Genomic DNA, 13908 nt, shown 5'->3' with positions numbered 1-13908 from the left:
TGTAGGGGGTGTGTGTGTGTAGGGGGTGAGTGTGCGGGGGAGAGTGTGGGGGGAGGGTGAGTATGTGTGGGTGTGTGTGTGGGGGTGAGTGTGCGAGGGGTGAGTGTGTGAGGGGTGAGTGTGTGGGGGTTGAGTGCGGGGGGTGAGTGTGTGGGGGTAGGTTGGGGGTATGTGTGTGGGGAGGGTGTGTATGTGGGGAGAGTGAGTGGGGGGTGAGTGTATGTAGGGGGTGAGTATGTGTAGGGGGTGTGTTTGTGTAGGGAGTGAGTGTGTGGGGTGTGTGTGTTGGGGGGGTGAGTGTGTGGGGAGGGTGAGTGGGGGGGGTAAGTGGGGGGTGTGTGTGGTGAGGGTGAGTGTGTGTGGGGGTATGTGGGGGGGTGAGTGTGCGGGGGGTGTGTGTGTGTGGCGGTAAGTTGGGTGTGTGTGTGGGGAGGGTGAGTGTGTGTGTGTGTGGGGTGTGTGTAGGGGGGGTGAGTGTGTGGGGGCGGTGAGTGTCTGGGGGGTGAGTGTGTGAGAGGGGGGTGAGTGTCTGGGGGGCTGAGTGTGTGGAGGGTGAATGGGGGGTGAGTATGTGTAGGAGGTATTTGTGTGTGCAGGGGTGTGTGTGTGCGAGGGTTTGTGTTGGGGGGTGAGTGTGTGGGGGGGTGAGTGTGCGGGGGGTGTGTGTGGGGGTAAGTTGGGGTGTGTGTGTGGGGAGGGTGAGTGTGTGTGGGGGGGGTGGGGGGTGAGTGTGTGGGGGTAAGTTGGGGGGTGTGTGTGGGGAGGGTGTGTGTGTGTTGTGGGGGGTGTGGGGGGTGAGTGTGTGGGGGTAAGTTGGGGGGTGTGTGTGGGGAGGGTGAGTGTGTGTGGGGGGGGTGTGGGGGGTGAGTGTGCGGGGGGTGAGTGTGTGGGGGTAAGTTGGGGTGTGTGTGTGGGGAGGGTGAGTGTGTGTGGGGGGGGTGTGGGGGGTGAGTGTGTGGGGGTAAGTTGGGGGGTGTGTGTGGGGAGGGTGAGTGTGTGTGGGGGGGGTGTGGGGGGTGAGTGTGCGGGGGGTGAGTGTGTGGGGGTAAGTTGGGGTGTGGGTGTGGGGTGGGTGTGTGTTGGGGGGGTGTGGGGGGTGAGTGTGTGGGGGTAAGTTGGGGTGTGTGTGTGTGTGGGGAGGGTGAGTGTTTGTGGGGGGGTGTGGGGGGGGGTGTGGGGGGTGAGTGTGTGGGGGTAAGTTGGGGTGTGTGTGTGGGGAGGGTGAGTGTGTGGGGGGGTGTGGGGGGGGGTGAGTGTGTGGGGTGAGTGTGTGTGTGTGTGTGTGTGTGTGGGGGGGAGGGGGGGGCGGTTGGGCGGTGTTGGGGCGGTTTTGTCTTTGAGTGTGAAGATGTTGAAATGAACCGTCCCCTACAGGAGACTCTTTAACACCTTTCTGTCTAATATTCCTTACAGATGGTTTATAACCTGGCGGATGTGGCCTGTAAATGTCACGGGGTCTCGGGTTCCTGCAGCTTGAAGACTTGCTGGTTACAGTTAGCGGATTTCCGCAAGGTTGGCGATGCACTCAAGGAGAAATACGACAGCGCCACTGCCATGAAACTGAACAGCCGGGGTAAACTGGTTCAGGTCAACAGCCGCTTCAACCCACCCACCACCCTGGACCTGGTCTATGTCGACCAGAGCCCCGACTACTGTGTCCGGAACGAAAGCACCGGCTCCCTGGGTACCCAAGGTCGCCTTTGCAACAAGACCTCGGAGGGGATGGACGGCTGCGCGCTCATGTGTTGCGGGCGCGGCTACGACCAGTTCAAAACAGTTCGCACCGAGCGCTGTCACTGCAAATTCCACTGGTGCTGCTATGTCAAGTGCAAAAAGTGCACAGAGGTGGTCGATCAGTTCGTCTGCAAATAACACCTCTCCCCCACCCCCACCCTCCACCCCTCAGCCCCTCCACCCCCCAAAAAACCTGTAACTACAGAGGAAAAGAGAGAGGCCTTTGAGAACTTAAGAGACTCCAAGGAGGATTCGGCCGTAGTTGCAATACTCGAACTGCCTCTTAACATTTGAGCGAATGGAAAGCAAATTGAACAAACCAAAAGCAAAATTGAATACTACGTAGACCCCAATCTTACCGAAAACCCATTAAAAATAGATCTAACGGTAAACATGGAAGTAGAAAGCAGCAACAGTGATCTGAACCTTTTGAACATCCAGAGACTGTGACCAGCAGTCAGTGTGGTCGGATAGAAATGCAAACGAGCAGGGCTATGACTGCACTCGGAGGAGCGGCCTCCCCTGCAGTCGCCCGATCCTGTCTCTAACCAAGTGCAGACTGGCCCAGTGCAATGATTGGCATTGACTCGTTGGGAGGATAAATGACTGAATTCTGAACATCCTTTTTTTATGGGTATGGAAAGCATTTGACTGAACGCTCTTAACTAACTTGCTCTTTAACGAAAACGACGGCACGCCGACAACCTGGAAATGAATCTCGAATATATTCCTTAGATATATTTCAGAAAATTCTCTAAAATGCCAACTTTGCTGACGATCGCCCATTGACCGCCCCGAGACTTGAACGTACAGGAACTTGCCCGGATTCATGTCATTTGACTGAGAAATCCATTCTGATGTGGCTTTCTAATGTTTAAAAGCATGGTTTCATTCATCGCTTGTCATGTATTTATTTTGCAGAAAATATTCGCTGTGCTAGCAATTTGGTCTTTGCGTATTTAAACCAATTAACCCAACATTAATGAACAGACTGGGAGAGCTGCAGCACAGATGGACATTAATTTAGGGATCATCCCTGACTGCAATATTTTAGTTTCCAAAATAATAGATATATAACTGCAGGTGGAAAACGGGAGGACTTGCTGGGATGGTAAACTATATATTACGGGCAAACTAAGGTTTATTGGTGTCTCATATTACAACTTTGTATATACGTCTACAATCAGCGATTTAAATTGTATTTATTTACAAGTTATATCTAGATTAGATTGTCTACCTTTCTGCCTTTTAACGGATTTGCTGCATTTGTAGTCATCTATCACTTCCAATTGGTTCTCTTTTTAAAATCCGTGGAAATGTCCGCTAAGTGGACATTGCTAATGTTGGTAGGATGTGTTTTTTTTCCAACCCCGAAGCAGTTTTGGGGACACTCAGTTCCATCGGAATGTTGCACTGACCTAAGTTGTAAAATTGTTACAAACAGCACTTGTGCACCATATCATTCCCATGTATTAAAAGGTTTGGGACATATTTTGGGTTTGAATTGGTTTATAATTTGTGTTGCGTTTGTTGCGAAGAAACAGGAGAGCTTTCATGTGGGGTTAGCACAGAACTTGCATACATGAGAAATATGGTAACTACACTTGGTGACTATTTTATCAGGCAATATTTGTCTCTGTGCTACTGCACCAACTCAAGTTTTTGGTAGCATTTCATCATTGCAACACGTTCGACATGTCTTAAAGTGTTGTACATTTCAAAGTGGATTTTTTTTATTATAAAGGTACAATGTTGCAAAAAAAAAATAGATATAACCCAGGCCAGTAAAAATGTCATTGCAATTAATTTAACCGTGGATAACTTTAACCTAGTGTATTGTGTTGTATGCTTTTGGTGGTCTGATTATGGAACCGTACTTGACCAGGGTTCATTGAGTAACTTTAATCTTTAGACCACCCCTTCATGTTTAATGGCTATTTATAAGGAGAGTTATTTTCAATGTTGGAAATAAAACTGCTATAGTTTGAAATGTGTTATTATTGTTTGAATATCAACTTGTCAAATCGTGTTTTGTTTCTGGAAGTGCTTCCATGAATTCAGTATTGTTCTCAACTGTTTAATAAGGATAACCGAGCCCTCAGATTCACCTTCAATCGCGGTTTATGTTATTGAGTTCACATCTCCAGTTAAATTATTTGTTTAACATTGGATACTTAAAGAGGGAAACAATGTCCTTCTCTCATTGATTGGAAATGCCATTAGTTGAAGGTCCCGGTGTTAACCGTTTTGATAAACTGGTTTGGAGGTGGGTTCACGCTTTCTGTCGTTGTTGGAGAGACAAGAGCAGATGCAAGGCTAAGCCTCTGTTCCACAGAACCTCACGAGCAGTCGCACTTGTTTGTTTTAACTGATCTTCACCAATTTTACGGAAGAAATGGGACGCGGTTATATTTGAGAGTTACTTCCTCTTCATTGATTTGGAGTCAGGAGACATTAACCGAATGAGGGATAACCCCGTTAAATATAAGTCTTCTTCAAGTTCCGATGCTTCGAAATAGAACGGCGTAGGGGTGCAGGGGTCTGGAATGACACTTCATTCACTCCATCTGTTTCCAAACCTTCCAAAATGAGCACATGGTTTTTATTCCTTGCCTTATTCGAACTTAGTATTCACCGAAATCAAACCGATCAAGAGTAAAGCCCCATCTCCTAAAACACCCTGAGATTATAAATCTGAACGAGCTGGCTCTTCCTTTATTGGGAGTCGTAACGGTCTTTTAAGCTGAAATATTTCCATCATGCATTGTAAGCATAATTTGTTATATTAGCAGCTTGATCCGCCGCATTCTGAAAGAAAATTGTAAAATTAGTTTGCAGCTCATGGTCCGGGTTTATAGCGACTTCAAAGCCCCTCAGAATCTGACTTTCAGAATACGATCTGGATGGGGACAAAATACAGGAGCATTCGCGCTGGACACTTTAACAATTTCGATTTATTTGTAAATCGAACAGCTTTCCTTCTATAGCAACCACAATTCGAATATCCTCATCTTCCATCAGACCCCAGAACATGACTCCTTAACTTGACTTAATCGAATAAAACGCCCGAGACTCTCATTTTATTTGCTGTATGTATAACGTCGATAAACTACTTCCCTTTACCAAACAGGTCAAGTTTTTGACATTTTGTGAGGTTTACCGAACATTCAGTTGATGACAGTAAGCACTGGCATTCTGGAAACATGCCATGCTGGAGAATGGACCACAAAAAGCATCATTACAAACATTAGAAGCAAAAAAATAACTTGCGGTATTTGGACAGTGAACATCTGTTTCAGTTCTCCCCCCCACCCATCATATTATTGATCACTGCGCTTTTGTTTGGGAAATTGTGCAAACAGTTTTAAAACATGTCAGCGCTTTTCTGCTGCATCTGTTCAGATGGCCGGTTTATAGAATAAAGGGCCGACATCACTGCCAACAGCAGAGCTTTGGTCTTCCAAATAGCTCTCTTATAAACATTCCTTCAAATCAAAGGCAATCTTTCACTCAGCGAATTGCTTCGCTAACTATAATTATTAAAATGTTCCAATTTTCAGGAAGGATATTGCCACAAATGGCAAAACTTTGAAATCATGTTCGTGAAATGATGACGAATTGTATCATGTGGTTGCTGTCAGTCCATGAGTTCTTCCCATCACTGGGTTTGCGGGTCGAAATCCAGACCACTAGACCGAGATCCGGGCAGTAAATGGGCTCGATCCGTGCAACTGGTCGATCGGCATACCTCGGAGGTTTCTAAAAGACTCCGTTCTCATGAATTCCGTGGGTCAAGTTATTTCCCAGAAAGCTCGAATTCATTTACATTGAAAAACAAGCCCCCCCCTCCCTCCCCCCCCACCCCCCATGACTTGCATTACATTACCATACAGTATTGTTGAAAATGGAATCGTTAAACTTCCACTACAATTACCGCCAAATTCAAATGATCAACCTTGTCACGAACAGTTAAGGTGTTTTGGTTAGTTTTTGCACTCCACCTTCAGTCTCAGAGAGCAGAAGTTGGCGGATGGGCAGTAAGCCTGGGGTTTGACTATTCTAAACTGGCGATGATTGGCATGCTTCAGCTCTGGGGAAGACGCCGGGGGAAGTTGTTTCAGGGACTTGCTGCGCTTGCCAGCGGTGGTTACACTCCAGAAAGACTTCAGTGTGGCTGCAAAGCGCCCGAGGTCGTGAAAAGCGCTACACAAATGCAATTCTCTACCCCTTTCTTTCTGGGAAATGATGTACCTGTGTCGGAAGTTTGGTTACTGACAGTCCTTTTCACGGAGACAAATGCGCGAATGAGGTCCGTTTGCCACTAAACGTTGCTGTAGCCAAATATCGTTTCTTTTTTTTTAACAGAGGCGTGATGTATTGGTAAATAATGGAAACAATACTTCACAGTCGGTATAGTGGAATTGAGAGAGCTCCAGCCAACCTTGGTGACATATTTATTTCTTTGCCTATTCACAACGAACGGGACAGCTTTGCGGGTAGCGCATGTATTTTATATAAATACTGTTATATTAAAATAGGATAATGCTTGTTGAATATAAACACAAAACCTCAAGAGTTATTGTAAGTGTTTATCTAAAAAAACACTCAAAAACGATGGAACTGACATTCGGTTCAGATGAAACGCATCCTAAAATGTAAAGGGATTCAGAGAGGAAACAGCAGAGACCCTGACCACAATCGTTCAAATGTTTTTGAAAGTAACAGTTGTGGCTGACTACAGGAGGGTTGCCAAAGTAACACTTTATTCAAAGCGGGAGGAGGGCAGAAATCTTGTAACTGTAGATACTAGTAATGGATATGTGTCTACTAGCCAGAGTGTGGGCTCTTTAATACAGTTCTTAGAAAATCAAGGGTTTTTAAAGATAGCTAGCACACATTAGCAAAAGGCAACTTGGATCTTTAAAACTCAATAAAATTCTTTGAGAAAGTAATTGTATTGAAAAGGAAATGTAGTGAAAGTTGTGTATATCGAAAAACAAAAGTGTTTGATTAAAAGGAAAGCTGCAAAGCAGACATGTTGGTAAATGAAGACTTGTGGTATTGTAGGAAAAAGGCAACATGGATAACAAACTGGTCAGAGGACAGAGAACATTGATTAGTGGTCATTTTTTTGGATTGAAGAGGTGTAAACAGTGGCATCTAAGCCACTGGTATTTTCAACATAACTAATCTTCTCTCCCCCCACACAATACCCCCCCCCCACCTTAAACCAGCTTATATTTCATCGCTCTCCTTGGATTCATCTAGTTCTGTTGAAGGGTCAAGAGGACTCGAAACGTCAACTCTTTTCTTCTCCGCCAATGCTGCCAGGCCTGCTGAGTTTTTCCAGGTAATTCTGTTTTTGTTTTAAATCATTTGGTGTTGAATGTAGGAGACACCTTGTCCAAATTTGCAGATGACAGAGAAATATGGGTGCGATTAATTGTGAACAGGACTTTATGTGATTTCAGGTGGATGGATGTTGGATGAAATTTAATGAGGAGAACATGAGGTGGTACATTTTGGGAGGAAGAATGAGGAAGGGAAACATGCGTTAACTGATTAAACTTTAAAAGGAGCAAAAGAGCAGAGTGACTTATGGGTTCAGGTGCAAAATCTTTAAAAATGGGAGGGATAGTTGATAATACTGTAACAAAGGTATTTGGATCATAGATTCCAAATTCACAGAGAAAGAGGAAATGCTGACCTAAAATAAGTAAATGATTACACTGTGTGCCCTACTTCAGAAATTATGTCAAGGACATGGAAAGAGTATAGAAATGATTCACTAAGATGTTACCAGGGAAGAGAGGTTCGTTATGGATATCAGAGTAGAGAACCTGGACCTCTTTTTAGTTGAACAGAGAAAGTTAAGAGGAAATCTGGTACAAGTATTCAAAAATTATGAAGGATTTCAATATGGTACAGTATAGGAAAACTATTTCTACTCTTTGGGGAGTCATTTACTGGAGGACATACATTTGAGATCATCACTAAAAGAATGAAAGGAGCAAATTATGGGGATTTGATGAACTAGAAGATCAGTCATTAGGACATGGAATGCTCCATCTGAAACAATGTGGAGTCAGGATTCAAAATAACCTTTAAAAGGAAAGTAGATAATTTTTTTTAAATGAGGGATGAGCAGGAGAATAAGTGGATAACTCTTTTAGCTAGTCAACATTGGGACAATGGGTCAAATGGCCTCCAATGCGGTAAAATTCTATGATTCTGTGTGGGAGTGGTTCTATTGGTTTAAGTGACAATTTGTGTTTGGGATAGGACTAAAACACTATCACCTAGGTGTAATGAAAAGGTGGTTTGTGGTTTAATTATTTTTTCTATCTGATGCAATTCCATATCCTTGATGGAATGTTTAAAGGTTGTTTCTCAAATTATGTACAACTTCTCTATTTGTTTAGTTATATCGACAAAGCAGATTATTGGTTTGACCTTTTAAAAATCAGTTGTATGTCTTTATTGGAGGATGGATCGATGATAAGTCACAGTTTACAGTTTGCTGTTTTTTTTCACATAAGGGTACTCCAGGGTGCACCATAATTAGCTGCAGTAGAATTAAAACATCAATGCTTGTAATCAGGAAACTAATCTCATACTCCCAAAGAGCTGATAAAGATACAAGTTCTGAGCAACACTAGTATCTTGGTGGAGAAGTTAGCAATTGATAAGTTTTACTGTTCAGTGACCATCATTTACAAAGTTCTATGTCCATATGTCAGGGAAGTGAATGTTTTCTCATTTTGATTTTTGCTGTACAAGTGGGCTCATCCAGTCAAGCCATTAATGTCAGTTATTTTACCTTAATAGAGATGAATGAGATAGAGTCAATAAAACTGGGACTAATAGCTCCAGTGAACCATTTAACATTTCTATTACAATTGCAGGGAAAGGACGATACTCATCTATTACTGTTCCAAATTTGATTGTTGTTTTAACATTAATCACTTTGTGAATATGCTCTAAATTATCACAATGAGCAAACATGTGCCATTAATGGATCTTTATCAAGTTTTTGGAAGTTGGACGCTAGTTTTCCTGATTACAAACATTGGTGCTTTTATTCTACTGCAGCTATTATGGATACACCCTAAATACTTTGGTTAACCTTAAATGAAGTAAAAACTAGCAGCATACTAGTATAAGGCTATAAACTAGTAATTATCATTAATAAAAAGAATGAACAAATTTATACATAAAAGTCACAATCTGCAGCAAAAATGAAAGAAGAATCTACAAAAACACAGATGTAAAATGCCTATGGCTAACCACTTTTCAAGTTGTGTTCCAAGACAATCTGTCACTAGGAAATATAATCACCATTGTCAAGGATGTTTATCTTGTTCTGGAAAATAACATAGTTCCAGGGTATGGCGATTACAGCAATGAGTTCGAAGTGCTTGCCAAATTTCAGTTTCCACAGGTTGCTGATATTTTTCCAGATTTCTCACAAAAATCCCAATTTCTGCTTTAATAAGTCATTGGGGAGAGAATAAAGAAATAAACTATTAACATTAACCAGTTTCAAATCTCAGCTGGACATGCTTTAGAAACATAGAAACTTAGAAAATAGGAGCAGGAGTAGGTCACTCGACCCCTTGAGCCTCTTCAGCCATTTAATACGATCATGGCTGATCCTCTATCTCAATGCCATACCCCTGCCCTCTCCCTATATCCCTTGATGCTTTTAGAGTCCAGAAATTTATCTATTTCCTTCTTAAATATATTCAGTGACTTGGCCTCCACAGCCCTCTGTGGTAGAGAATTCCACAGGTTCACCACCGTCTGAGTCCTAAATGGTCTATCCCGTATCCTGAGACAGTGACTACTTGTTTTAGAGCCCCAAGCCAGAGGAAACAACACCCCTGTATCCAGTCTGTCCAGTCCTGTCAGAATTTTATATGTTTCAATGAGATCCCCTCTCATTTTTCTAAACTCCAGTGAATATAGGCCTGGCCGACCCAATCTCTCCCCATATGACAGTCCTGCTATCTCAGGGATTGGTGAACCTTTGCTGCACTCCCTCCATGGCAAGTATATCCTTTCTTAGGTAAGGAGAACAAACCTCTCACCAAGGCTCTGTACAGCTGCAGTAAGACATCCTTGCTCCTGTATTCAAGTCCTCTGGCAATGAAGGCTAACATACCATTTGCCTTCTTAACTGCTTGCTGTACCTGCATGTTTGCTTTCAGTACCCCATTCGTCACCGCCTGCCACTCCGAAAAAGACCCATTTATTCTTACTCTCTGTTTCCTGCTGGCTAACCAATTCTCAGTCCAGGCCAATATATTACCCCCAATTCCATGTGCTTTAATTTTACACACTAACCTCTTTTATGGGATTTTATCAAAAGTTTTCTGAAAATCCAAATACACCACTTCCACTGGCTCTCCCTTATATATTCTGCTAGTTACATCCTCAAAAAACTCCAGTAGGTTTGTCAAACATGATTTCCCTTTCATAAATCCATGATGACTTTGTCAAATCCAATTGATATTTTCCAAGTGTCCTGTTAACACATCCTTTATAATAGACTCTAGTATTTTCCTGACCACTGATGTTAGGCTAACCGGTCTGTAATATGCTATTTCTCCCTCCCTCCTTTATTAAATAGTGGGGTTACATTTGCTACCCTCCAATCTGCTGGAACTGTTCCAGAATGTACAGAATTTTTGAAAATAACAACCAAGGCATCCACTATTTCCTTAGTGACCTCCTTTAGTACCTTGGGATGTCGATTATCAGGTCCTGGGGATTTATCAGCTTTCAGTCCTAGTAATTTCTCCAGCACTATTGTTTTAGTAATCCTAATTTTCTTCAATTCCTCCTTCTCACTAGACCCTTGTTTCCCTACTTAGTATAGGTAACCAGACTCAGCCAAGTCTGTAATACAGTGTGCTTCTGGATAAATGCATTCTAAATTCACCATTTATTACCATTCCATATAATTCTTGAACACACTATTGTACCGAAATGCAACCAAGCAGGAACTGCCCCTGGATAATCAGTCCAATAATAAGTTTTACCATAAGGCACAAGCATATTTTAGAAATCTGATCAGTTTTCTCATATAAATTTACAGGGGATTCTTGATGAGGGTTGTAGGGGTACACTTTGGATCTGACAACATCCAAAGCTACCAGCGTTATTGTCTCATGGCTAATGGCTTATTGTACATTTATTTCATGTTTGTAACCGATAGGTGCTAATTTATCTTCAGATAAAACTTCAGATAATGTTCATTTAGTTACATCATTCAAATCGATTTTTAATTCCTTTTGGTCCATAGTTGTGCGTTTCCATTTTGTCTCCTTGGTCTTCTACTTCTCTATCATGTATCATTTTCAGCCTGAAAGCTCTGGCCATTTCAGAGCTCTTCCAATGCTATTCTATAATCTGTTCAGATTGGTTTTAGGTTTAATTCTTCTCTTCTTGCCATGGCTAAGATTGAGGCTCACCCCATAGATGATAATTGACTTCAACGTGATATCTTTGAAGTGCAAATGCATTGCACCTCCATGCTAGTGAATGTGAATTTATTTTTAAAAATGTATTGCTGCTCCAAACTTAATGGGGGCAGAGAGTGAAAAACATATCCTGTACATACGGAATCAGCAGCAATTAACGGTTGGATGTTCTTCAAAAATGTGCTGTAGCGTGGTAACTTAATCCAAGGACATTATGAATGATTTCTAGATTTTGAGATAAGAAGTCAATAGAACTAATGGTAGGGTCAATTAGTGAAAAATTGAACATTTTTTAGATTTAACAAGTAGGCTCATTAAAGATGGTAATCTCTATGGAATGGGCTAACGATTTTAACAAAAATTATTTAGTTGTTTAAAATAAATTTGGGCCACTGCAACTTAACCAACAAAGAAAACAATTGAATGTTCTGAAAATGGTTGGTCATGAGCAGCATGTTTAAAAGTATAATATTAGATTTGGAATTCTAGGGAGGGCTGTGCTGACTTGATGATTAGATTTAATATATAAATAGAATCTATTCCTTATAAATACCAGCACATTGCAGAAGCATCTGTGTCAATTCTAGCCACAATAGTTTCCTGTCAGTGAGTGCTTACCTATGTTAGCTAATGTTGTCATATGGAAACACTCTAGACCTTCCATTGAACATTGATCATATAAAAGTTTTTGGGTGCCTACTTACCAGAGGTGGAAGGATTGAATTCCACCTATTATGCTTTTCTCCAAAGGAACAGATGATAAGTGCTGGAAGATGCCTAACGGCAGTTGTACAGTAATATAAAGGTGCTTTTGTAGTAAGCTGTGAAGTGGTAGTAGCACTATTTATTGAATTCCATTAACATTTATTACTACTAATAGAAGCAAAATGAAAATTAAATTTAGTGATGGTAGGTGCTTGCCTTAAGTTAAGAGTTTTAAGAGCAAGAATTTCTGAATACCCCAGGTCTGAGAAGCTTGTAATGAAACATAATCAGAATGAGATATAACTTTGGGATTTGACTAGTTACTCTCATTTTTAATACTAATAGTATTATAGTAAAATTGTTACTATAATTTTAATCAATAATGTTAATGAATATTGATAAACTTAATCTAATTAAATCTATATTGTTTTATACGAACTAAAGTTAAGATGACTTATCCAATTGTCATAGAATTACTGGGGTTTGAAGAGTTTACATGTTAACATCTTAATTTTTTTAAGTCTCAGCCTTTTTGCTGCCTAATTTTTATTTGCATCTGCATTACCATAGCTTCATAAAATATGATTATTTGATATGATTGGATAATTTTGAAATTGTTTTAGCAGAATAATTTAATACTGAATCCAAAATCTGTGTTTGGTGTTATTTACAAACTGTATTAAGCAGTAACTTAATGTAAGTACTTTTCCATGTCTTCTGATATAGTCAGCAGCAAAACTCAGACTAATGGAAGTAGAAATACATAGTTCATTGAATTCCGGTGTCCAGAGGATTTGAAAGAAAAACAGATCAAGGATGTGATTTTTTTTAGTGATTTCCCACATGTAATATATGTACTAATAACTTCAAAGTAATTTTTTTAAAATTTGAATTTTGTGCTCATGAAGATAAAGGATGTGGGTGCGAGGAAATAGAACAGTTTCCATTTTAGCCACCCAGTGTCACCATTAAAACACTAATGAGCTAGGTTAGCTGTACAGTAATGTCCTAACTGTTCTGTTACAATGTACCCTCAGCACCAATTTCATAGGCACATTCCCATTTTTCTATTTCGTCGCCAACTTTGGGGGTTGAAATTGCCAAAACTCAATTTGGATAAATTCTTTATAGCCAGAAGGAGGGAGAGGTTTTCAATCCCACCAGTTTGGCTGGATTTGAGGTGAGGTAAAAGGCCTGCCTCAAAAATAAGCTGCTTTCCAAAGCAACTGGAAACTAAAAGGACAGTGATTTAGCCTGTTAATTAAGGAAACACAGTGAAGTGATGAGCCAAGACAAAAATACATTCTTCAGAGGGTTATGTGGTATTTTATCCCATTGTTAGGCAAATAGTTAGAAAATGGAACAATCCAGTGAAGTCCTGTTTCCAGTTGGTCAGATTGTGGTAGACATTTGGTAGATATTCTGCTTTGGAAACCTGGAAAAAGTAACTGTATTGAAACTGGTGGCTGGCACTCTCTGATTTCATGGATTGTTTTGAATTTATATAATGTGGGTAAATTGAATAACTTCTGAAAAGATTAAAACCATGGAAACTGAGATTTTCTCTTCCTGACTGCCTCTAGATAATCAAGTCGAAATGTCAGAAAATCAGTTTACAGATTACAGATTATGGAGAAAGACTTTCATTTACATAGGCCGGGATTTTCTGCTCCTGTCATGGGCGGGACCCACCACGGGCGAGGTGGCACCCCAGCCAGAAGTCCTTTGACTTGCTGTAGGACTGGAAAATCCCGGCAGCGGATGGGTGTGGAAAATCCCGCCCATGGTATCTTAATGTCTCATAGCAACTGCTTACAAGGGTGGTGGAAGCAGAGCTTATGAATGATTTCAAAAGGAAATTGAATGAGCACTTGAGGGAAATAAACTTATAGGGCTAAGGGGATAGAGCGGATGAATGGGACTGATTGGATCCTTTGCAGAGATCCAGCATGGATTTGATGGACAGAGTGATCTACTGCTGTGC

The 13908-nt window shown here is 41.4% G+C and overlaps 1 protein-coding gene across 2 annotated transcripts in view; it reads left to right on the top strand.

Moving 5' to 3' along the window:
* The window catches only part of wnt5a (wingless-type MMTV integration site family, member 5a), a 41004-nt gene extending 37280 nt beyond the window's left edge, over window positions 1-3724 (top strand). For both annotated transcript variants that reach the window (XM_041191891.1, XM_041191890.1), the window contains exon 5: window positions 1414-3724. In XM_041191891.1, the coding sequence (XP_041047825.1) occupies window positions 1414-1872 (459 nt within the window). In that variant the 3' untranslated portion in view covers window positions 1873-3724. The remainder of the gene's footprint in view (window positions 1-1413) is intronic.
* The last annotated feature ends 10184 nt before the right edge of the window (window positions 3725-13908 follow it).

This window comes from Carcharodon carcharias, chromosome 7, assembly GCF_017639515.1.
Source record: "Carcharodon carcharias isolate sCarCar2 chromosome 7, sCarCar2.pri, whole genome shotgun sequence".
In the NCBI taxonomy this organism is placed as follows: Eukaryota; Metazoa; Chordata; class Chondrichthyes; order Lamniformes; family Lamnidae; genus Carcharodon; species Carcharodon carcharias.
Note: the sequence above shows the minus strand (reverse complement) of the source record. Positions and strands in the feature narration are given on the sequence as shown.